The sequence below is a fragment of the Narcine bancroftii genome, chromosome 13 (assembly GCF_036971445.1).
Source record: "Narcine bancroftii isolate sNarBan1 chromosome 13, sNarBan1.hap1, whole genome shotgun sequence".
Lineage (NCBI taxonomy): Eukaryota > Metazoa > Chordata > Chondrichthyes > Torpediniformes > Narcinidae > Narcine > Narcine bancroftii.
In genome coordinates, this window is record NC_091481.1 from 26,321,295 (window position 1) to 26,344,410 (window position 23,116).

At 38.5% G+C, this 23,116-nt stretch overlaps 1 protein-coding gene across 6 annotated transcripts in view; it reads left to right on the forward strand.

Annotated features, from left to right (window-relative positions):
• LOC138749012 (proton myo-inositol cotransporter-like) overlaps positions 1 to 23,116 on the forward strand; it is an 80,188-nt gene that overhangs the window by 48,162 nt on the left and 8,910 nt on the right. For all 6 annotated transcript variants that reach the window (XR_011348366.1, XM_069910027.1, XM_069910026.1 and 3 more), the window contains exons 5-7: positions 9,547 to 9,710; positions 10,668 to 10,788; positions 14,694 to 14,819. Coding sequence is in view for 5 of the 6 variants with exons in the window: in XM_069910027.1 (XP_069766128.1) it covers positions 9,547 to 9,710; positions 10,668 to 10,788; positions 14,694 to 14,819 (411 nt within the window). In the remaining variant the exon portion in view is untranslated. The remainder of the gene's footprint in view (positions 1 to 9,546; positions 9,711 to 10,667; positions 10,789 to 14,693; positions 14,820 to 23,116) is intronic.

The window sequence follows — 23,116 nt, forward strand, 5'->3', positions numbered from 1 at the left end:
GTAATTCACTCAATTGAGAAAGACAATGGAGAATCTTTCTCAAAAGTTTTTCTCCTCAAAGGTTCTCTCCATTCCACATCTGGTAAAATAATTATTTGCATAAACTAATTCTTATCAATGAATCCACCACTGACCCAATCTCATGCTCTTTTATGTGACTCCAGGTTATGCTCAGTGGAACCTCATTTTATTGTTAGTTTTTAACTGAGGTTGAAACTACATGTGATCCAGTTCTTGCTGTTGAGCAAGTAAAATGAGTCCACACACTTGTAGGCAAGCAAGAAAAAAGTGCTGATGAATAAAGAAGGAAATGAAATCTTCCTTGCAGCATTAAGTGCCTGGTTCTGTTTATTACTAAATAAGCTTACACCAATTATCTCCCAGTACATGGCAAAGTTTTTGCTGTGCCATTTACAATTGGAATAAATTGCTTCAAATTAAATTTTATATGTAAAGTAAAACTTTTTATGCTGGTAATACCTACATTGTGAAAAGGGGTATTTCCGCAGAAAACTTCCTGCATTACAATTTATTTTTCAAAATCTGATCCTATTTTCCATTTGAATCTCATCTTAGAAGTGGAAATGCTTTCCTGCAGATGCTGGAGTAAGCCTGTAACTTTAGCGATTGTACAGTTATTCTCCAGCATCAAGCCTTGATAAAATACCAAGTTTCACATTCTGTGGTTTAGGTTCACGGCTTCCACAAACTTATTGGTCCTGTTTGGAGATCTTGAGAATAAATAATATGAAAAATGTTGTTGGGATGGGTGGAAGGTGCAAGACTGCTGAACAACAAAACGAGCCTACCCCATTTTTTAAAAAGTTCCATAATTCGCATGCACGTCAAGAAATGAGTTTTTTAAAAAGATTGGTCTGATTTTTGAAGAACTGCAGTGATTTGTGAATTCTGTTTAGGGAAACATCCATAACTAGAATTGCAATAATATAGGGGTTGCCTGCACATTTTTAAAAACTGAATTTCATATGCTGAGTTCCTGTAGCTATTTAAATTAAGTAAGGAGCAGAAAGTTTGAGTGGCACAATGAAGGAGTGGGATTTTGAGGCTTTGGCTCGAGAGGCTTTGGTGAAATAGGTTTAGGTGAGGAATAAGTAAAGCTTTTCTTTTGGTAGTGGTTGAATAAAAGTCACTAAATTGGAGCTAATTAAATAAAGTAGGCATTGAGGATTAGGTGATGTGTTATAGCTGCATGATGTAGGAGTAATGGACCCCATTGTGGTTCCTGATGACAACATCTGCAGCAAGTGTTGATCTGGAATCTGAGGTTCAATCACTGCAAGACATCAAGGAGAGGAAGAGGTACCTGTGCACTTTATTTCAGGAGGCAGTCACACTCATTAGAATAGATAGATGCCTTAGAAGGAGTTAGTGCAAGTGAGGCAAGTAGTGGGATCCAAGAGGCAGTGCTGGAAGAGCCTCAGCCCTTAATCTTGTCTCACATCTGAGAAAGTTGCTCCTTGTGTTGGCTGCAGGAAGGATGAGAAACCTCACAGTGGTTCAGAAAGCCATTCAAGAGGGTGAAGAAAAGAGAAGTGTGGTAATTGGGGATAGTTTTCGGGGTACTTTAACTTACTTACAAGCTCCCGTTTTAGTAAAATGGGATTATCACTAAGGGATAGTATAGACTGAATGGTTAGTTAACATTTAACTCACAGCCCAGCAATAATTCGATACTTTGGAAGAACTGAGGGAAGGTTTGTCACAGTCGATTCCAGAATTCAATACATTTGCAAAGATACTGATTTTTCAAGGCTGCTGGAGAGAAAGCAGCTTTTTGAAGCTGCTCTTGTGACCATCCATTTTTGTGGAATTCAGAGCAAAGCATGGTCTGTGAATGATTGGGTCTTTTCAGTGGATTGACCTGTGCCAGGAGGGTCTTTTTGGGAAGCAAAGTGCTTCATTTAGATTGTGACTAACGGTGGAGGTTATTTGGAGAGACTGCTTCATTTTAAGTGTGACTAGCAATGAAGTTACTTGGAGAGACCGGTGTCAGGGTCTTGGAAGCTTCGTGGAGGCCACCCAGTTAATGTTTTGCCCACAAAAGGACCAAGAGTGTTGTGAGCACAGCTCATGTTAATGGACATTTCTTCAAAGGCAACGCAGGGAGAATATGTGAGTCTGTAGCAGCGACAACTCCAGTCTTCTTATCACGCAGACACGCACAGACACAGGCAGACACACGCACACACACACAGGCAGAGACACACACGCAGGCAGAGACACACACACACAGGCAGAGACACGCACACACACGCACACAGGCAGAGACACACACACACACACAGGCAGAGATGCACACGCACACACAGGCAGAGACGCACACGCACACACAGGCAGAGACGCACGCGCACACACAGGCAGAGACGCACACGCACACACAGGCAGAGACGCACACGCACACACAGGCAGAGACACACATTTAGTGTTAAGGATAGTTTAAAAGTTAAGACAATAGTTTGAGTTAGAAATAAAATTAAACACTGTCTGGTTCATTGACAATTGTTGCTCGTTATGCAACATTCATAACGAGGTTGGGAAAAGATCAAGTTGTCCTGGTCAATGTGGGCAGCAACGATGAAGGTAGAACAATGAAAGAGTTTATGCTAAGGGAATTTGAGGAGCTAGAGGGTAAATTGAAAAGCAGAACCAAAAAGGTGGTAACCTCTGGATTACTACCTGAGCCTCATGCAAATTGGCACAAGGTCCAGAAGATTAGAGAGTTAAATGCGTGGATCAAGGATTGGTGTAGGAGAAGTGAGTTCCAATTCATGGGAAATTGGCACCAGTTTTGGGGAATGAAGGAACTGTTCAAAGGGAACAGGCTCCATCTGAACTATGATGGGACCTGGATTCTGGTGACTGTGGACAGGGCTTTAAACTAAATAGTAGGGGGTGAGTTCAACAGATTAGAGAGGAATGGATAAAGTCAAAGAGAAGTGTGAAAAAACTAAAAGCAAAGGTGAAAAAGAAAAAAAGTAAGAGTTGAGGGGATAAAAAGTCAAGTGCAAAGGAGGTTAAGATTAACCGATTTTAAAAACACAAAGAGTTTCAGGGCACTTTATCTGAATGCCCATAGTATTCAAAACAAGGTCAGTGAATTGGTGGCACTATCAATACAAAGGGGTATGATTTAGTGGCCATTATAGAACATGGTTGCCAGGAAGAGAGGAATGGGAATTTAATATCCATCCGGTAATATGAAAGGACAGGCAGGAAGGTAAAGGAGCTGAGGTAGTGCTCTTAGTTAAAGATGAGATCAGGGCATTAGTGAGAGATGATGCAAGAATAAATGAGCAAAATCTAAAAAGACTAAAGGTGAAAATCACTAGGGGGATAGGCCACAAAAGGCAAAGGAGGAAAAACCCAACACCCAACCCCAACCAACCAATTTTCCCCTGCAACCGCTGCAACCGTGTCTGCCTGTCCCGCATCAGACTTGTCAGCCACAAACGAGCCTGCAGTTGACGTGGACATTTACCCCCTCCATAAATCTTCGTCCACGAAGCCAAGCCAAGGAATATTAGTGGCACAGGCAAAAACCAAGAAATATTGGAGGCGTGCAAGGTTGGAACAGCAATTTTTGGGGACATTAACATGCACATAGATTGGGTGAATTAGCAGTAGGTTGGTCGAGGCGATCTTGGGGAGAACTTCATAGGATGCATATGTGATTGCTTTCTTGAACAGCGTGTTATTGAACCTACAAAGCAACATGCTATCTTGGATCTGACCTTTGCAATGAGACAAGTAAAATTAGCAATCTTGTAGTTGGGCATCCTCTTGGAAAGAGTTATCAGAGTTTGAGTTTATCAATACAAATGGTCTAAAAGAAGTGTGTTATGCCTCAATGAGGGAAACTACATGGGGATGAGGAAGGAGTTAGCTAGGCTAGACTGGGAATGGAGGCTGTATGCAGAGGCAGTTGGCGACCAGTGGAGGACTTTCAGAGATTTTTCCTGGTGATCAACAAGAGAATATTCCAGTTAAAGATAAGGATAGTAAGACTGGACCAGCCAGCCCTGGGTGCCTCAGGAGATCAAGGAAGGCATGAAACTTAAAGCTCAAAGTTGCCAAGAGCAGTGGGAAACTAAAAGATTTGGAAAACTCTAAGAAGCAACAAAGAACCACAAAGCAAGCAATAAAGAAAGGGGAGATAGACGACAGGAAAAAAATTAGCACAAAATATAAAAAAGGCAGCAACATTTTTTATAATTAGATAAAATGCAAAAAGGTGGCTAAAGTGAAGGTTTGACCCTTGGAAGATGAGAAAGGGAGATTGATATTGGATAAGGAGAAAATGGCTGAGGCTTTGAATACCAATTTTGTGTCAGTATTCATAGTGGAGGACTCGTTGAACATGCCAAAGACAGATATTAGAGACGTGATAGGAGGTGAGGACCTGGATGTAATAGCTATTACTAAAGAGATCACACTTGGGAAACTTAAAATGAATGTCTTTCCAAAGATGCAATACTTATTTCAATCGTTACCAATTCCCTTAACAGACATTCTTTTATGAACTAAAGAGAATAATAAGGAAATTTTTATGGAAAGAAGGGGGGGGGAGGAGAAACTGAGGATAGCATTAGATAAATTAACAGAGAGGTACAACTAAGGTGGTTTGCAGTTACCAAACTTTAAAAATTATTACAGAGCAGCACAATTAAGGTATTTATCAGATTTTTATCAGACAAGGGAAAAACCAGATTGGACTAAGAAAGAGATAGATAAAATAGGGGAGAAGGTACCGGAACATATACTTTATAAGTGGGATGAAAAGCTAGTGCAATATAAAAGCTCACCAGTACTGCATCATTTACTCAATATATGGAAAAAGATTCACTTAGAAAGGAAAAAACAAATTACCAACTACCAATTATTATTATTGACGCAAAATCAACTAATCCCTTTTACAATAGATAACCTTTCCTTTAGAGAATGGGAGAGAAAAGGAATTAAAATAATAGAAAATTGTTTTTTGGGAAATAATTTATTATCATTTGAACAAATGAAGTACAAATATGGAATAACTCATGGTACAATGTTTACATTACCATCAACTGAAAGCTGACTTAAAGGACAAATTGGGAAGCAGGCTGAGATTACCAGAAGGAAGCAGCTTTGAATATGTGATTACAGAAGCAATGATAATAAAAAAGATTTATAACTAACATGTACATCAAGCTGCAAGAGAAGGAAAATGATGAAATAATCTAAAAACAAAACAAAAGTGGGAAAAAGATTTAAACATAAAGATAAAAAATGAAATATTGGAAAAGTTATGTTCTGGAACTATGAAGAATATAATAAACACAAGGTGACGCATGATAGAGGAAAATTGGTTATGCAGGTTATATGTCACGCCCCAAAAGTTAAAAAAAGTGGGATCCAACATTATCAGATAGATGTTTTCGCTGCAAGAAGGAAATGGGAACAACAGTACATGCAATTTGGGCATGTGAGAAAGTGGAAAAGTTTTGGGAAGATCTAAATCAGGTATTAAATAAAATCACAAAAAGCAACATATCAAAAAATCCAGAGATCTTTCTTCTAAGTAATATAAGAAGTAAAGAACTAGGCCTCAAACTGGATGAACTGTTTCAGATCAATGGCCTTTCCTTAGTGTAAGGAAACTAACGAGGTATATAATTCTAACAAAACAAGAGTAAAACATTGAAGTATCCGGACATCGTGGTTGAAGTAAAAATACAATACTGCAGAAACTCAGCAGGTCAAACAGCACCCTCTATATAGCAAAGATAAAATTACATAACTGACAATTCAGGTTTGAGCCCTTCAAGATATGGAAAAATGTCAGCAAGCATTGGAATGAAAGGGAAAAAGGGGAGGCATGGTTGCAAAGTCAGGAGATAATAAGATAGAGAAGGGAGGGAGGGATGGTTAAATAAATTAAGAGGAAAGGGGGGGTGGAGAGCTGACAGGGGGTAGGGAGGGGAGAGGGGAGCAGGTTTGCATAAACCAGAAAATTCGATGTTAATAGGGAGTCACTTCTTGCGGATCTTCCCTGGACCCAACACATGAATGGCATCATGAAGAAATTTCGTCAGCACCTCGACTTCCTCAGGAGTTTGCCAAGGTTTGGTGTGACACCAAAAACCCTGGCAAATTTCGACAGAGGTGTAGTGGAAAGTTGCTGACCGGCTGCATCATGATCAAGTATGTGGACACCAATATCCCTGAGCGTAAAGCCTTCCAAAAGGTAGTGAACAGAGCCCAGGACATTACAGGCAAAACCCTTTCCACATGTTGCGTACATCTGCAGGAGGGCAGCAGCATTTATCAAAGACCCACACCACCTAGCACACACTCTGTTCTCGTTGCTGCCTTCAGGTTAGAGGTAAAGGTGTCACAAGACTCGCACTACTGGGTTCAGGAATAGATGCTACACCTCTACCATCAGAATCCTCAGCAATAAAGTCAATCAGAGACACATTTAAGGACTTACTTATGCATTTTATTGATTTTTTTTGCTCTCTGTATTGCACAGTTTGTTTACATTCATTATCTCCTTACAGTTCTTTTGTTTACATGTTTACGGTTTATTTTTGCACTACCAATTAGTGGTAAATCTGCTGCGCCTGCAGGATGAAGGGTTTTATGTGATGTCAAGTATGTACTCTGACAATAAATTTGAAATCTAATGCCATACAGCTGAAGAGTGCCCACGTGGAAAATGTGGTGTTGCTCCTCCAATTTACGGGTGGGATAAGATATGAGACCATGGACAGACATATGATTATGGGAGTGATGCAGAACTGAAATGGTTGGCTACAGTTGTCACTGATGCAGACAGAGCGAAAGTGCTCAGCAAAGCGAGCTCCCAGTCTATACCTGTCTCTCCAATGTAGAGAAGGCCACAAAGGGAGCACCAAATAGAGTAAATTAATCCTGTGGATACACAAATGAAGTGTGGCTTTATTTGGAAGGCCTGTTTAGGGCCCTGGACTGTGGTGAAGGAGGATGTGTAGGTGCGAGTGGAAATGTGCCACGTTCTGCAACCACAGGGGAGTGAATAGTGGGGAGGGATGAATGCACGAGGGAGTTATGGAGCGAGCGGTCCCTATGGCATGCAGAGAGGGGAAGATGTGTCTGGTAGTGGGATTCTGTTGTAACAACCAAGAGGCTGGTTATTTTAGGATAACCCTTTGCTTGAACTTGCTATTGAAATAACCTTGTGTTTCGAATGGTCAGCATTCCCTCTGGGAAATGATTTGCGCTCATCATTGTGTGCCATTGGGGCAGTCTTGTGCTCATTACACAGTTCTCTGAAACTGCTGCATTGCCTCTGTATTCTATGGGTTCTTGTCAACTTTTGAGTGGACCATTCAGATAAAAAATATCTTTGATTCACCAATGCAAGAGATGCTTAAGTCCCTTTTTAATCTTGATTAATATTTTTGTTGTACAGATGATGGCTTCAAAAAAACATTTACAGAAGCAGCGAGTTCACATTAAAATTCTCTCCTAATTACAATATGTTATACTCAACAAAATATTGGCTATCACAATATCATTCACTTTATATCTGGAGTAAGGGGTGTGGGACATGATCACCATCATCAGGTTGTTGATGACTCATTGACTTGATGATCACAGGTTTCCCCAGGGGATTATAGATTGATAAATTGCATGTGTTCCTCTGTACCGGCACTGATTTACTGCAGCTTACAAACAAATAAAGAATACACTCTCTCGTTTCTTTCAGCCAGTTATTGCTAATGACGAAGGTAAATACGCAACTGCGACACCTCTGAGCTCACTATCTGAATCAAGGGTCCCATGTGAATCTCAAGTGCCAGCACCACAATCACGATGTGGAAATCCTTGATCAATGGCACTGATCCAATGATCTCATTTTGGGGAGTCCAGCTGTATATTTCAGCTGCTCTGCCAGATGGTGTACTGGTGTTGGCCAGGCAAGAATCACCACATCTTCCTTGGTTCCTCATCTTGATCAGGTTTCTGATGTGCTCCAAACTCCTGATGGAGGGTGTCTACCTAAAATGTCGGCCTACTCTTTGCCTCTGCAGATGTTGTCAGACCTTCTTGTACTTCATTTTGATACCTGTACAATGGTACATTAGAAAATGATGTAAAAATCAACTTCCAGATCATTAAAACAACAACCCTGCCTTCAATAGAATCAAACTTTCCTTACCTATAGATTGCACATTTGTAGGAACATTTCTGTTGAGGATAAACTTCATGCATATTGTGGGATTCAGTGGGGTGTGGGGGGTAGGGGAAGGGTTTGCATTGTGGATGGATGTCTAGGAACTTCCTCTGTATTGTAGGGGTATGCTCTCTTATGAAGATGCACCTTTTGCAGTAGGTGACGGAAGAGGACAATGACAACATAATGTTTAAGAAAGGTCCAGTTGAGATGTAATGTCAGGGATCACCTAGCTTGGAGATGCAACTTAACTGGATGCACTCCGAATCCAGTGGTATTTGCTCACCCATATTTGCAAGGTATGGAATTGAATTTCAAGTGGAAATTACTGTAGTGCCACACCTGTGTCTGGTAAAACGCATCCACATTCAGTGGAAGTCACACAAATTGCACTTAAGATTCTTCATGATACAAGCGCCATAGAGATCAATTATAGTCAATGAGGAACATCAACTGGGCACAGAATAACTCTATGGTTTGATTGTAACAGACTGCCAGTGACATTACTTTCTTGTACCTTCAGTTCATCTTTCCATCACTGAGGCTGATGTCAAGATGTTGAAAATATTACCAAAGTCCAAGGCCATTGAGGTAAAGTACTTACTTGCCGCGACAAGAGGAGACGGCAACAGCAGTACTCTATTTTGTATTTGCCTCAATTTATACAGTTCACCCCACTTAACTGCAGTCTACATTCCACAGTATGATAATACCAACCTCTTTGACAATTCTTGTGGTTGCACTGAGTGGCCATGTTTGGACCTCGTAGAAAATGCACTTTACTGTCTGCCAGCAGATGCAATGGTCATTTGGAAAAAGTGATGTTACCAATTAGTGGGAGTTATTATTCACGTCTGGAACTCCAGTGGCTCAGGATTCTAATAATGTCAAAATTCTAACAATCAGTACAAGATTGTTCGTGTTAAGCGCCCCCTGCTCCTGTTTTTAAGGGTAAGAGAATTTCAATCTCTCTTGGTTATCAGAAGCAAGAGAAAGAAAAGTTCAATAAAGAATGGTTCGATGTCATTCAGTTCAAGGCTTATATTGAAGATGCCTCTTTGCCGGATTACTGATTGTGGTGCAAGTAAGTTTGACTGTAGCAGTATTTTATAATTACATTACCTGAATAAAGGGATTTTGATGTTTGCAAATATTTCCGTCTGAAAAGAGGGCAATTCTTAACTTCCCTACAATTCTTCTTTCATTTATTAACGCTGAAAGATCCATCATTGTTATCCCTCGTGCAGTGAAAGCAAACAAAGTTTGAACTACAGCACGGTTGTTCAATTCAACACATTATCTCTCTCTCTCTCTCTCTCTGTTCACACCAGGTATTATAGTGCTACAATATTACAGATGTCTGGAGTCCAAGATGATAGACTGGCAATATGGTTGGCAGCAGTCACAGCAGGAACAAACTTCATTTTCACAATGGTTGGAGTTTGGCTGGTTGAGAAAGTTGGACGCAGAAAGCTCACCCTATCAAGTCTTGCAGGTTAGCATCAAAATTACTGCAAGGGTTCATTGCTTAAAATGCTCACCAAACATGGCATTTATTTCCTTGCCACAGCTGAACAAAATGTGACTCGATACGAGTTGTATTTCTGAGTTGGGTAAGATTGATGCTCAATAGAAATATTTCTGCAAAGATGAGGAGGTAAAATATCCAGACGCAGTCCCTAATTTTACAATTTACATTCTACGGATACCTCAGAATATTGAAACTTGGTGTTGCATTTTGAGAGAAAAATAAAACTGAATTTTTGCAGCAACTTGTCTGATTATTTGATTGAAAGTGATTGAACTGAAAGCAATGAGATGTATTAGAAGAGCTAATAACAGTAAGGAAAACTAGTGTTCATATTGCTCCCTGTTTTGTTTAATGGTGGCTGAGTGTTGCATTTTGTTCCCATTATGCTGCCACTGTCACAACTCATTCCCTAAATTAGTCAGAGATTGGCCTATAAGCATTTCAACAATAATTTTTTAGTATTATCAGGAACAAAAATAGAATAACTTTAAATCTGGAGATCTGAAGCAAACTGCAAATGATGCAAACTCTTGTCTATTCAGGCTTCGTGTACAGAGGTTACTCCAGCAGCTGAAGTGACTGAGCAGGACATTTTATTTAAGATCAATTAATGTCAGGCAAACAAAAATGGTGTGTTCTCCATATCTGAGGAATGAGTAATAATGTTCTGGGGTCTTCATTTTTCTATTTGGTGTCCTGAAGAGGACCAACAAATTCAACCATTTATTATGAACAAGATGGCCTCGTTCTTTCTAAAAGCTTTTGTTTAGGTGGTACTTGGGGTGTTAGGAAGTAATGCAACAATAGTTATGTTTTGAAAGCAAAATTACTGAATATCTCACTCAAGGAAAGAACTTGAGATGCAGTTTTTACCTTCATTCCTTTAAAAAAAAATCAATTATTCTGACTTTTTTTTCCCAGGAACAACGATAAGCCTTGTGATATTGGCAGTTGGATTTTTATTATCAGCTCAAACATCACCACCCATAACTCTCCACCCTGTAGACCCTTCAGGATATAATGACAGCTGTGTTAAGTACAAGTAAGTATTCTCTTTTTTGTTTATTCAAGCTACTAGTTTCATTGCTTGGCACACAACAGTCCATTATTGCCAGGTTGTTACTGTTACTTATTGGTTAAAGAACATGAAGAGCAAGATAAACTACACCTGTGGACTTCAACAGATTTGTAAATCAGCAAAGAGCAATTGAGCAGGAATGATGGTGATTACAAGTGGCAGGTTTGAAGAGCCACATAGCTTTCTCCTGCACTTGGTTCTTATGTCCTTAATAATATCCTCCTCCATGCAGCACAAACCTGAATATAATGACATAAGTTCTCCAAAATAAAGGGAGCCCAACAATATGTTTGGACACAAATGTATTTTCTTCCAAAGCAGATATTACAAATTGAAGCCGTGAACTAATTTGTTTAAAGTTAATAATTGGACTTCAAACTAACAAATGGAACATGGAAATTGCCCAGCTTACAATAAGACTGAGGGACTCAGAAAGCACGTCTTCTCGAGATGTAAAGATTGAGAAGGATAGTATCTCAAATTGATGTCCACAAAATGGGGGAATTTCCAATTGCAATTGAGAATGAATTCTATTCCACAATGAGACTGATGATATGTTGTAAGTCATTATTAAGACCGCTGAGTAAATTGAAGTATCAGTATATCAATTACAAATGGCAGCTATTTTGCCTCTTTGGTCCCATTTTATTTTTTTCTTATGACATAGACTTGGTGGACCAAATGGTTATCTCCTGTGCTGGACCTTTGAATAACTCCATCAAATTAATTCTATGATTTATTTTCTTGTGTTCTGTTGCCCATCAACTCCACCCTCTGCCACTCATCTGCATTAGGGATAGTTGGCAGTGGCCAATTAACCGATCAACATCTTTGGGACCTGGGAGGGAATGAGAGCTCCAGTAAAAACAATGTAGTCATTGGGAAAATATGGAAGCTCCACATAGACAATATCTAAGGTCTGGATTGAACCAAGGTTATTGAAGCCACTGTGTCACCCTGAGTTTCATCCCAACTTTATTGCTTGGGATAATGTGCAACTTGAATCCTAGGTGTACAGCACAGAAACAGACTCTGGGCCAAGATGGCCATGACAATCATAAGTACCCATCTTCACTAATCCTATTTACTCACCCTTGGTCCATAGCCTTATGTCCTTTGGTGATTCAAGAAGAATAGTGTAAAAGAGTAAAGAGGTGTTGATGAGGCTCTATGGTTCCTCACTTGGAGTACTGTGTGCAGTTTTGGGCCCCTTATCTTAGAAGAGATGTAATAATGTTGGAGAGAGTACAGATGGTTCCTGGAATGCAGGGGCTAACATATGAGGAATGTTTAGAGGCTGGATTATATTCATTGGAATATAGAAGAATGAGAGGAGATCTCATAGAAACATATCGAATGGATTGGATAGAGTAGATGTGAGTAGGATGTTTCCCTTGGTGGGTTAATCCAGGACAAGTGGGCATGGTCTTAGAATTAGAAGGTAACCATTTGAAACTGATATGAGGAGAAATTTCTTTAGCCAAAGGTTTGTGGATTTGTGGAGTTTGTTGCCACATACGGCTGAGGATCCTCAGTCATTGGGGGATTTTAAAGGATACCTATCACTAATTAGTCAAGGTATCAAGGGATATGGAGAAAAGGCAGGAAATTGGATCGAGAAGTGAGAACAGTTTAGCTCAGGGTGGATTTGCAGAGCAGACTTGATGGACCAAATGGCCTTTATCTTATGATCTTATGATTTAGATAATTAAATATGAGGCAGTAGACCCTTTCGTGCCAAGCCTCCGCTTATAGCATGGAGGGAAAAATATAAAAACCTTTCATGGAGCAGCCCTAAAAGGCTCCTCTTCTGTTGCATTTATGTTGAGCAGGACCTCATAGCGCCCTCTGGAGCTGATGGTGGAAGGGCAACTGGTGCTGTGGTACCACTCATCATAAATATATGGCAGAGCAACAGTTTCAGCAGTGTGTTGGATTATGGGAAGGGAAGATGGCCATTGCTTTGCCGCGTTTTGAGCTGCTGACGAGCAGCCCGAAGGCTGAAGCGGCCCGGTGAGGTGCCGGAGTGCACACGCACTGGCCACCCCCAATGGCCCCCATCGGCCACCCCTGCCCTGATATTTCCCGCTGCCTTCCCTGTCCTGATGGCCCCCATTGGCCGTTCCTGCCCTGACGGCCTCCCTGCCACCCCTGCCTTGAGGGGGTCTTGGAGGGAGAGGGGTGAGTGGGTGGGAGAGAGAAGGGAGATGGATTGCGGGCTGACGGCGTCATCGCCGTCATTGTGAGATGAAAGGAAATTTGGGACTCTTTCATCTGTGGTTGATTGTTGAGACATGATTTTTACCAGAATTTTGTTAATTTCCAAACTGTGAATTCAGGCCCTTAACCACACCCTACTCCTTCCAACCCAAGCAAAACATCATCTTTGCTTCTATACCCTGTCAAGCCCCAAAACAATTGTTTGTTTTGTTGAGATCATTGAGCACATGCTGCAGTTCTGCTTAATCTGTCCCAATAAGGCAACCTCACTTTCCTTTTCCTCACTACCCCCTACCCCCATTCTCCCATGCCTTTTGCAGGAATTAATTCTTTGAACATTTACTGACTTCCTCTGTTGTCTGTATATCCTTTGGGAGATACGGCTGATATATAACATTCTACACGTGAGATGCGGCCTCGGCAGGACCGCTATTTGTTGCAATAAGACTTTTTTTTAACCCTTTTATTCAAATCTTCTTGCAATAAAGGACATTTCTGTTTACATGTTTGCTGCAGCTACATAGGATCTCTGAATAAAATTTTTCTGAACACCCAACAACTTACAGATTATCACCATTTAAAAAATAATGAGAATACTCTTTTTCCACTAAACTACTCAATTTTTCACATTTTGTTCTATCCTTACCTGTTCATCTGTCCTGCCAGTTTTTCCTTTCAGCTATTTTGCATCCTCACAAGCCATATTGCCACCCTGCATAATATCAACATTATAGATTATGATACACTCAGTTGCTTTGTGCAATTATTGACAAAGATTGTGAATACCTTGGCACCTCAGAACATTTCCATGCAGATTTGTTTGTTCCCACTGTTTTCCATCCATTTTCCTCCCAGTGACTTTTCCTTTCATTGCCAGTTCACGTTGGTTTGACCGTGTTAGATGTTTATAACATTTTGCTACAATCAATATACAAAGAATTGCAGAGCAGGCCAAAGTGAAGTAACCATCTGACAAATCAAAGCTTACCAAGGAGACACAAAGATTCCAAAGGCAGGATTCTTGAGCAAACAAAAAATTGCTGAAGGAACTCAACAGGTCAGACTGCATCCATGGGTCAAAATGGTTCACCATTGTTTAAGGTCAGCCTTTATTGAGGCTGAACTGAATATTTCTACCCACAGATGCAGTCTGAACTGCGGAGTTCCTCCAACAATTGATAGTTTAAAAAACGTCAAACTTTTAATAGAAAGAGATTTAAAGGAATTTCTGACATGACAATGTTAAATTTGCAATGTGTTCGTATGAAATTGGTAGTCAATCTGACTCAACAGTTAAGTCTCATTCAACTTTTAATTTGATTCAACTGTTAATGGAGTTATCAACCCACCCAGTTTGCTTTGGTGCTTCTATTCTCACTGTGATCAGATTTAATGATGATGGGCTCTATAACCATGAGATGAAAGGAATGAAATAAAAGTGTGATAATTGCTTCACTCAAAATGAAAATATGATATTGTAAAAGACTACTTCTTTTCTAGCATATGCTTCGTCAGAAAAACAGAACTTAATTGCTGAATTACAATATGAAAAATGTACAATCAGAAGTAGTTATTTCATTTTGATTATTTCTGAGAAAGTATAACTTTAGAGATGATCAAAATTAACATAAATGTTATTTTTTTTTTAGATTTTGTGACAGTTGTATGTTGGATCCAAACTGTGGCTTCTGTTTTAAAATGCAACAAACTAATGTTACAGAAACATCCTGTGTACCTGTGAGCAACAGATCTGATACCTTTGCTGCCTGGGGCAGGTAGATATAACACTCAAGTTGTGTATTTTCAATGTTTTTACATTCAGAAATGTGGAGTGACAGAGAAGCTAGATTGCATGCTGGGACAAAAAGGGAAAAGGTATCCTGTCATCTCAGACAACTGCTCAGATAAGTGGTATTTGATAAAGAATATACATCCAAAAATAATATTTTGCAATAATTTCTGTTACTTTAGTCTATGTTTAAAATTGGGAAGAAAATCTATTTCTTTTACATTTTTTAAAACATCATTCGAAGTTAAAAAAAATATTGAGATTTGTGCCATTCCACAATTTGATCAGCAAAATATATCACTTTAAATCTACCTCCTGGAAAAATATTACCTGTTCGAACTGATGACTTTTGGCTTTTGAAAAGCTTGCACATGTGATGAGCGTAAATCTAAATTGCATTTAAAATACAGTACAACTCCAATTATCTGAAATTGGATTCTCCAAAATTCTCATTTATCCGATTAAATTTTTTAAATTTTAAATAAATGAGGATATTGGAAAAAAATCAGAAATCCTCGTATATCCAAAATTTTTCCGGAGCTGAACTGACCGGACACTGCCAGTGGCAACAGGGACGTCGGGCTGCCAGCAGCAGTGGAGACCTCGGGCTCCCAGCGGCAGCGCGGATCTCGGGCCTTGGATCTCGTAGGCCTTGGAAGAAGGTGAAGGTTCCATTATTGTCACGTAACACTACACTTCAAGTAACATTCTTGAAATTCTTTGACTTTTGTCTACCTTAAGGTAGACAGAGCGTCGCCACTTTGTCCAGTGCCCCTCACAGAAATCTACAGCTCCTGATATTCCTAGGCGGTTTCCCCTCCAAGAACTGTCCAGGCCTGAGCCTGCTTAGCTTTAGAGATCAGACAATCTCATGCTTATTGTTACAAGCCCAGAGGACCCCAAAACCCAGTAGCAATAGAAATTCACCAAGACAATGGTTACTTTAACAAAAATTGCTTTTAAATTTCTTTAAACATTAAAAGAAACAGGATCATACTTTAACTTCTTACTATTAACTTAACCTAACTTAACCCCCTTCTAATTCTAAGTGCATGTATATGTAATGTGTATATGTTCTGGAAAGTTCTTTGCATTAATAGTCCAATCATTCACTTCTCCAAGTTCACCGGTATCAGGCAATTCTTATACTGTGCACAAAATTTAATATTTGTGAATTTTCGCCAGGCTCTGGTGCTTAAAGTTAAATAGTTACTGCTCAGGAACGTTCTTGTTGGTTTCAGAGAGAGATTTGTTGCTCATTGGACACACACAAACTGATTTCCTCTGATCAGCCACTTCAGTGTCTTGCCGAAGAAACTGGCCCATCGTGGATTTTCCAAATGATAACCTCTTCTTCCAGGTCACCAAAGAGTTCTTCTTGTTTCCCTTATTTCAAGAGAAACGCGCTAGCCAGCCATTTCCTCTTGTAAGGACTACAAGGGTTTTTGAACAGGCTGAACTCTGAACTCACAACCCGTCTTCAAGATGGGGTTTTCAACAAGCTGGTCATGTTGCACCCTCAATTGCAGAACTGACTTATCTCTCTTCCCCCAAAAGAGAAATCACCTGTTTGTTTGTTTTTTCCTCTCTCTGCTTGTAAAAACCAAATGACTTCTCACAGGGCTCCAAACCCAATCCTTGAAAGATCCTTATCAGCACTCGAGCCCAGGCACTTCCATTTGCACCTACTTCTGAAGTTCCTTCCAAAGAAGTTCCATTGACTTTTGCAAAGCCACTGGTGCCTGAATGTCTGGCTTCAGCAAAGCTCTTGCATTTTAAATGAGATGTGAAGTGTAAGTATCTGATTTTGAAGTGACCTACACTAAACCCCCCCCCACAATCTATCTCTTTGAAAAACATATTTATATATAAAATGACCCGTAATCATATTCAGGCTATTAAACTAAAAGGAGTGGTTCAATGTTGGAAGGAGTTGATCGTATTAAAAGTTAATAATTTAGAACAACTCCAAATATGAACTCAGGACTATTGCGAAGAAAGCAAGTTAGAGGAATAAAGTGGTGAGGGAAAGGTGAAAGATGGAGCTTGGTAGGTGGAAGGGTGGCTGGAGATGCAGACAGAGATTGGAGAGTGATGAACAGTGACACAGGCTGATAAATAAGGAAGGTAAGAGAAAGGGAACAAAATGGGAAGATTGGGCCTGGATTGAAAGTAGAAAGGGAAGACTGTTAAGGGCTTCTTGAAATTTTATACTCCCACCCTTCCTGGATTGATCTGCCCATCTCTTTGTCACCCTTGTAACCACATGTAACCCCTCTGCCTATGTCTCCAAATTTCACTTTCTCCCTTCCACCTGGCTCCATCATTCCTCACCCACCAACAGGGATCTGACTCACACTTACTTCTCTCTATACTAGTGACCTTCCCTTTTCACTGTCAGCAATGATGAGAGTCTCGATCTGAAACATTGACAGTTCTTTTCCTTTCACAGATGCTGCGCGACCTGCTGAATCTCTGCAGCAGTTTGTTTTTTGCTATGAGTGGAGGATTTCTGCCTTCACTCAGTTTCAAACCTCCACCATCTCTGGTAAAATTAACATTTTCTCATCACTTCTTTAATCCTTCACTTTAGATCAAGGTCCATTCATAATTTTAAGCATGTTAATTTAATATCCTCTCAGCCTTTTATCAGCAAAAAAAAATTCATCATGAGGAAATATTTTCCAAGTATCGTAACTTTCTGTATGTTCTCTTGCAAATCCTCTCTTTCCTGCTACATCACTACATTGTGCACAATATGGCCTAATGAGTGTTCTATGAAGTGGAGCCATACAGGAGACTGCAGATGCTGGAACCTGAAGCTAAACACACACTGAAGCAAGAACACAGAAGTTCAGCATCAGTGGGAGAAAAAAGAATGGTTGATACTTCAAGCTGAAGCCCTTTATCGAGACTGTTGAGATATAGCAGAGAAGCCAGTGTAAAGAGGATAGTGTGGGTGGGGTGGGACAAGGATCCCATGTTGCTTGCCTTATTTCTTCTTCCCAAAGGTCTTGCTAGCACTTCTCTTGAATGAAGTAAAACATGAAAGTCTGCAGACAGTCATGGTGGAAGTAAAAATACAAATGCTGGAGAAACTCAGCAGGTCAAATAGTGTACTTTATGTAGCAAAGATAAGATTTCAGGTTTCAGACTTAATGTCAGAGTACATACATGACACCAAGTACAACCCTGGGATTCTTTTTTCCGGAGGGTCAGGCAGAATCACTGGTAGCGCAAAAACAACTGTACACATGTAAACAACTGACTGTGCAATACAGAGAGAGGGGGGTGGGGGGGGGGGGGGGGAGCAAACAGCAAAGTGCAAATGTAAGAGTCCTTAAATGAGTCCCTGATTGAGTTTGCTGTTGAGGAGTCTGATGGTGGAGAAGAAGCAGCTGTTCCTGAATTTTGAGGTGGTGCGAGTCTTGTGGCACCAAACCTCTTCCCTAATGGAAGCAGTGAGAACAGAGCATGTGCTAGGTGGTGTGGATCCTTGATGATTCCTGCTGCTCTCCAATGGCAGCGTTCCCTGTGGATGTTCTCGATTGTGGGAAGGGATTTGTTTGTGATATCTTGGGCTATGTCCACTATCTTCTGCAGGGGTTTACACTCGGGCGTATTGGTGTCCTCATACCAGACCGTGTTGCAGTCAGTGAGCATACTTTCCGCTACATATCTGTGGAAATTTGCCAGGGTTTCCAATGTCATACCAAACCTCCGCAAACTCCTGAGGAAGTAGAAGCTCTGTCATGCTTTGTCATGATGCCATTGGTGTGTTGGCTCCAGGAAAGATCCTCCGACACTGTGACTCCCAAGAACTTAAATTTGCTCACCCTTTCCACCTCTTATTCCCCCACCCCCCCCCCCCCAGGATCACTGGATTGTACACATCTAGTTTTCTCTTCCTGAAGGCAACATTGAGTGTGAGGCTATTGTTGGCACACCATTCAGCCAAGTTTTCAATCTCCCTCCTCTATGCTGACTCAATGCCTCTTTTTATACAACCCAATACCAAGATATCATCAGTGAATTTGTGGATGGTGTTATTGTACTGAGCCACACAGTCATAGGTGTAAAGCAAGCACGGCAGGGGGCTAAGAATGCAGGTTTGCGGTGCTCCAGAACTGATGGAGATTGAGTTCTTACCAGAGCTCAATGATTGCGGTTTGTAGGTGAGGAAATTAAGGATCAAGTTACACAGTGGGATGTTGGGTCCCACGTCTTGGAGTTTACTGATCAGTTTTGAGAGGATGATGGTGTTAAATGTCGAACAGTAGTCGATGAGAGAGCATCCTGATGTACAGTGTTCATCGACACTGTCCAGGTGTTCCAGAGCTTTGTTTAGATCCAGTGAGATGGCATCTACCGTAGACCTGTTGCAACGCAAGGTGAATTGGATCGGATTCATGTTGCTGCTTTGGCAGGAGCAGATAATGCTTCAACGCCAGCCTTTCAAAACAATTCATTACTGCTGATTAATTTTACCCCAAACACCAACTATCGTTTTATTCAGGCTCCTGCTGACATATTTTTTATACTTTGATGAAGTGCTCAAATCCAAAATACTCGTTAAATATCTTTATATTTACTCAGAAAGTACAATGTTTGATCAGCTGAGTTTCTCCAGCAATGTATTTTACTTCTTTGGAATTAATTCCTTTTCCCACTTTTTTGTCCACTGATTGCTTCCTGATTTCTTAACCTTTCCACTTGTCATCTGCCACATGGCTAATTTTTATTATCATCATCAAACTTTTTGTCACAATGCTTTTTCATCAAAATATAAACCATTTATACTTGAACCAGTGTTGGGCCCGTTGGATTCCACTGGAAACAATCTACCATTTTTTAAAAACTTTATTTAAAATAAAACCACTCAGCAAACATATTACAATATTTCAAACCTAATCCAAATACATGTGGTATTTTAGAAAAAGAGTAAAGAAATACAAAAGAAAGAGAAACCTCCTATTAATCACCTACCCATCCCCAACTCCCTACAAACTAAGAGGACAAGAAAACCACAACAGGAATAATTCACTTTCTGATACTTTTAAATATATAAATATTTACAGAGACCTATAAGAGAAGGGGAATGTTTAATACCAACAGTTTGTAAATATGGGCTCCATATTTTACAAAATGTATATTTATCTCTTAAATTATAAGTAATTTTCTCAAGTGGAATACAATTCTGAACTTCTGCATGCCATCTATCCATTCCCAAATCAATATCAGACTTCCAAATTATAGCAATACATTTTCTAGCTATTGCTTTGGCAATTTGAACAAATTTTACTTGATACATTTTCAATTTTAATTTGGCTTTAATCCCTTCAATATTTCCCTGTAAAAATAACATTGGATCCTGTGGGAATTTTACTCCAGTTATTCATTCTACTAAATTAACCATTTCAAACCAAAAAGTTTTATTTGTGGAACACTGCCAAATTGAATGCAAAAAAAAGTGCCAACTTCTTGTCCACATCTAAAACATAAATCTGAATAAATATAATTCATATTATGTAATTTTTGTGGTATTTAATATAACTGATATATAAAATTATATTGAACTAACTGATATCTCACATTTATTGTACTTTTTATACTCTCTCTACATACCTGAATCCATCTATGTTCATCTGTTTGCTTATTTAAATCTACTTCCCATTTATGTCTTGATTTATGAACTCCTTTTTAAGCCTAATTTTGTAATAATTATGCATCTCTGAAATAAATTTCTACATCTCTAGTACATAATAATTATTCCACTTCTGTCTCTACTGGTAATACTAAATCTTGACCAAACATTTCACAAAAAAGTCACTTAATAACAAAATGTTCTATTTTTCAATAGTTCTACTAAAAGTAATACATTTCCCAGATTCAAAACAATATTTAATTTTCATACTACTACAATTTTGCCAATTTAAAAAATATATATATTTTCCATAGAAAATGGAATATCTGTTTTGAAATAAAGGTGTTCTTCCAGACATTAAACCTTTTCCTCCAATCTCTTTATCAATTTTATTGAAAAGTTCAAATAAATGTTTCCGCATGGGTGTTTCTCTATTTGCTATTAACAATCTTTCACTGCTTTTATAAATAAAATGTTGTGAATCTGTTTCTCCTATTTTATGAAGTTCTATAGTCACCCATGCTGGAACATTCTTTAAATCATACATGCATTGGTAAATCTCAATTGTGCTGCTTTATAATAATTCATAAAATTGGGGAGCTGTAAACCTCCTAAATCATATTTCCACATTAGTTTCTCCAAAGAAACCCTCGCCATTTTCCCTTTCCATAAAAAATTTCTAACACATTTAATTCCTTAAAAAATTTAGAGGAATTGAAATTGGAATCAATTGAAATAAGTATTGAATTTGATTTTTTTTAAAAACATTAATCTTAACACAATTTACTCTACCCATCTACATATTCCAATTCTCTAAATCCTCTAAGATAATTTAAATTAAATAATTTTGTCAAATCTGATTGCGCACAAATACATAAATATTTTATTCCAAGATCTGGCATCTAGATTCAATTACTTCCTTACATTTCTCATAATCTCCATTAACTAAAGACATAATTTCAGTTTTCTCCCAATTAATTTTATAACCCAAAATATCTCCATATTCTTTTATTCTAATTTTAAGTTGTTGCAAAGAATTTAAAGGATCTGTTAAATAAATCAAAACATGATCTGCAAATAAATTTATTTTGTATTCTTCTTGCTTCACCTTCATACCCACAGTCTTTGAATCTTGTCTTGTTAATTCAGCTAACAGTTCTATTGCTAAAACAAATAAGGCTGGTGACAATAGACAACCTTGTTTACTTAATCTCGTTAGTTCAAAAGATGTTGAAATCTGTCCATTTGTCGCTACTTTTGCAATAGGTTTTTTTAATACAACATTGTAACCCAATCTACATTTCTCTAAAACTTTAAAGAGATCATCTCATTCTAATCTATCAAATGCCATTTCAACATCCAAAGTCACTGCCATACTCAGGTCTCCACTTTTTTGAATCCATTGTATCAAACTAAGAACCCTCACTACATTATCTGCAGATTTCTGACCCTTAACATATCCATATGTATTAATTTCAGTAAATACTTTGCCAATCTATTTGCTAATATTTTATAATCAACTTTTAATCATGAAACTGGTCTATAAGATACTGGTTTAATTGGATCTCTATCTTTTTTGGAATTACTATAATAATTGCAATTAAAAAGGATTCCAGCAGAGAGTGTATCCTCACAGCATAATTTAACACCTCCATAAATTTTCTTATAAAATTATGAACTCATTACCTCACTAATTTCCCTTGCCATAATTACTGCATTCAAATCTTTCTGCTCCCTATCCTTCAGACTAGGTAAAGTAAATTGAGATCTTATTTTCATTATATACCAATTCCAAATGATATAAATCAGAATACATCATTTATTTCTTGTGGTTTATAACAGCATTAATCAATCTAGGTGCCATGCTAAAACTTTATATGCTCTTTCTCCTAATTCATAATATCTCTGTTTAGTTCTTTGAATTTTTTTTTCAGTTCTATATGCCTGAATAGAGCTATATTGAAGTTTATTTTAATAATTAATTACTTTTTCTTTTCTTCAGAAGAATTTATTTTGTAAATCTTTTTCTAATTTACCTATGACCTGTTTTAATTGATGTCTCTTTTATATATTTCTTTTTAATTTAAGCTGAGTCATTTATTTGACCTCTTGTATCTGCTTTTAATGCATCCCAAATAATACATTTATTATCTATTGAATTAAAATTCACTTCTTAAATGTTTTTTATATGTTTTCATATAAAACCACAAAAATCTACTCTTTTTAATAATGCAGTATTAAACCTCCTTTAAAGTATATTTTTTCCTCTCCGGTTGAACATAACGATAAAAGTGGTGAATGATCAGAAAGTATTCTTGCTTTATACTCAACTTTACTAATCCTTCCTTGTAACTGTGCCAATAATAAGAAAAAATCTATTCTCAAAGAAGAGTCATGGCTATGAGAATTCAAAAAAATAATCTATAACCTACCATTAATGTGACATCTTTTAACATGGTAAAGTAACGAAGCTGCATGAGAGAGGTTTTACTTCACAAAATCTGAACCAAACATTTGGTTTATGAGTTCTGTTACTGTATGGGTAAAGGAAATGTTTCTGGTTGGGGACTCAGTGATGAGGTTCTTCACTTGAAATCATCACCAAGGCAATTTAGGAAAGAAATAAGGAGAGAATTTGT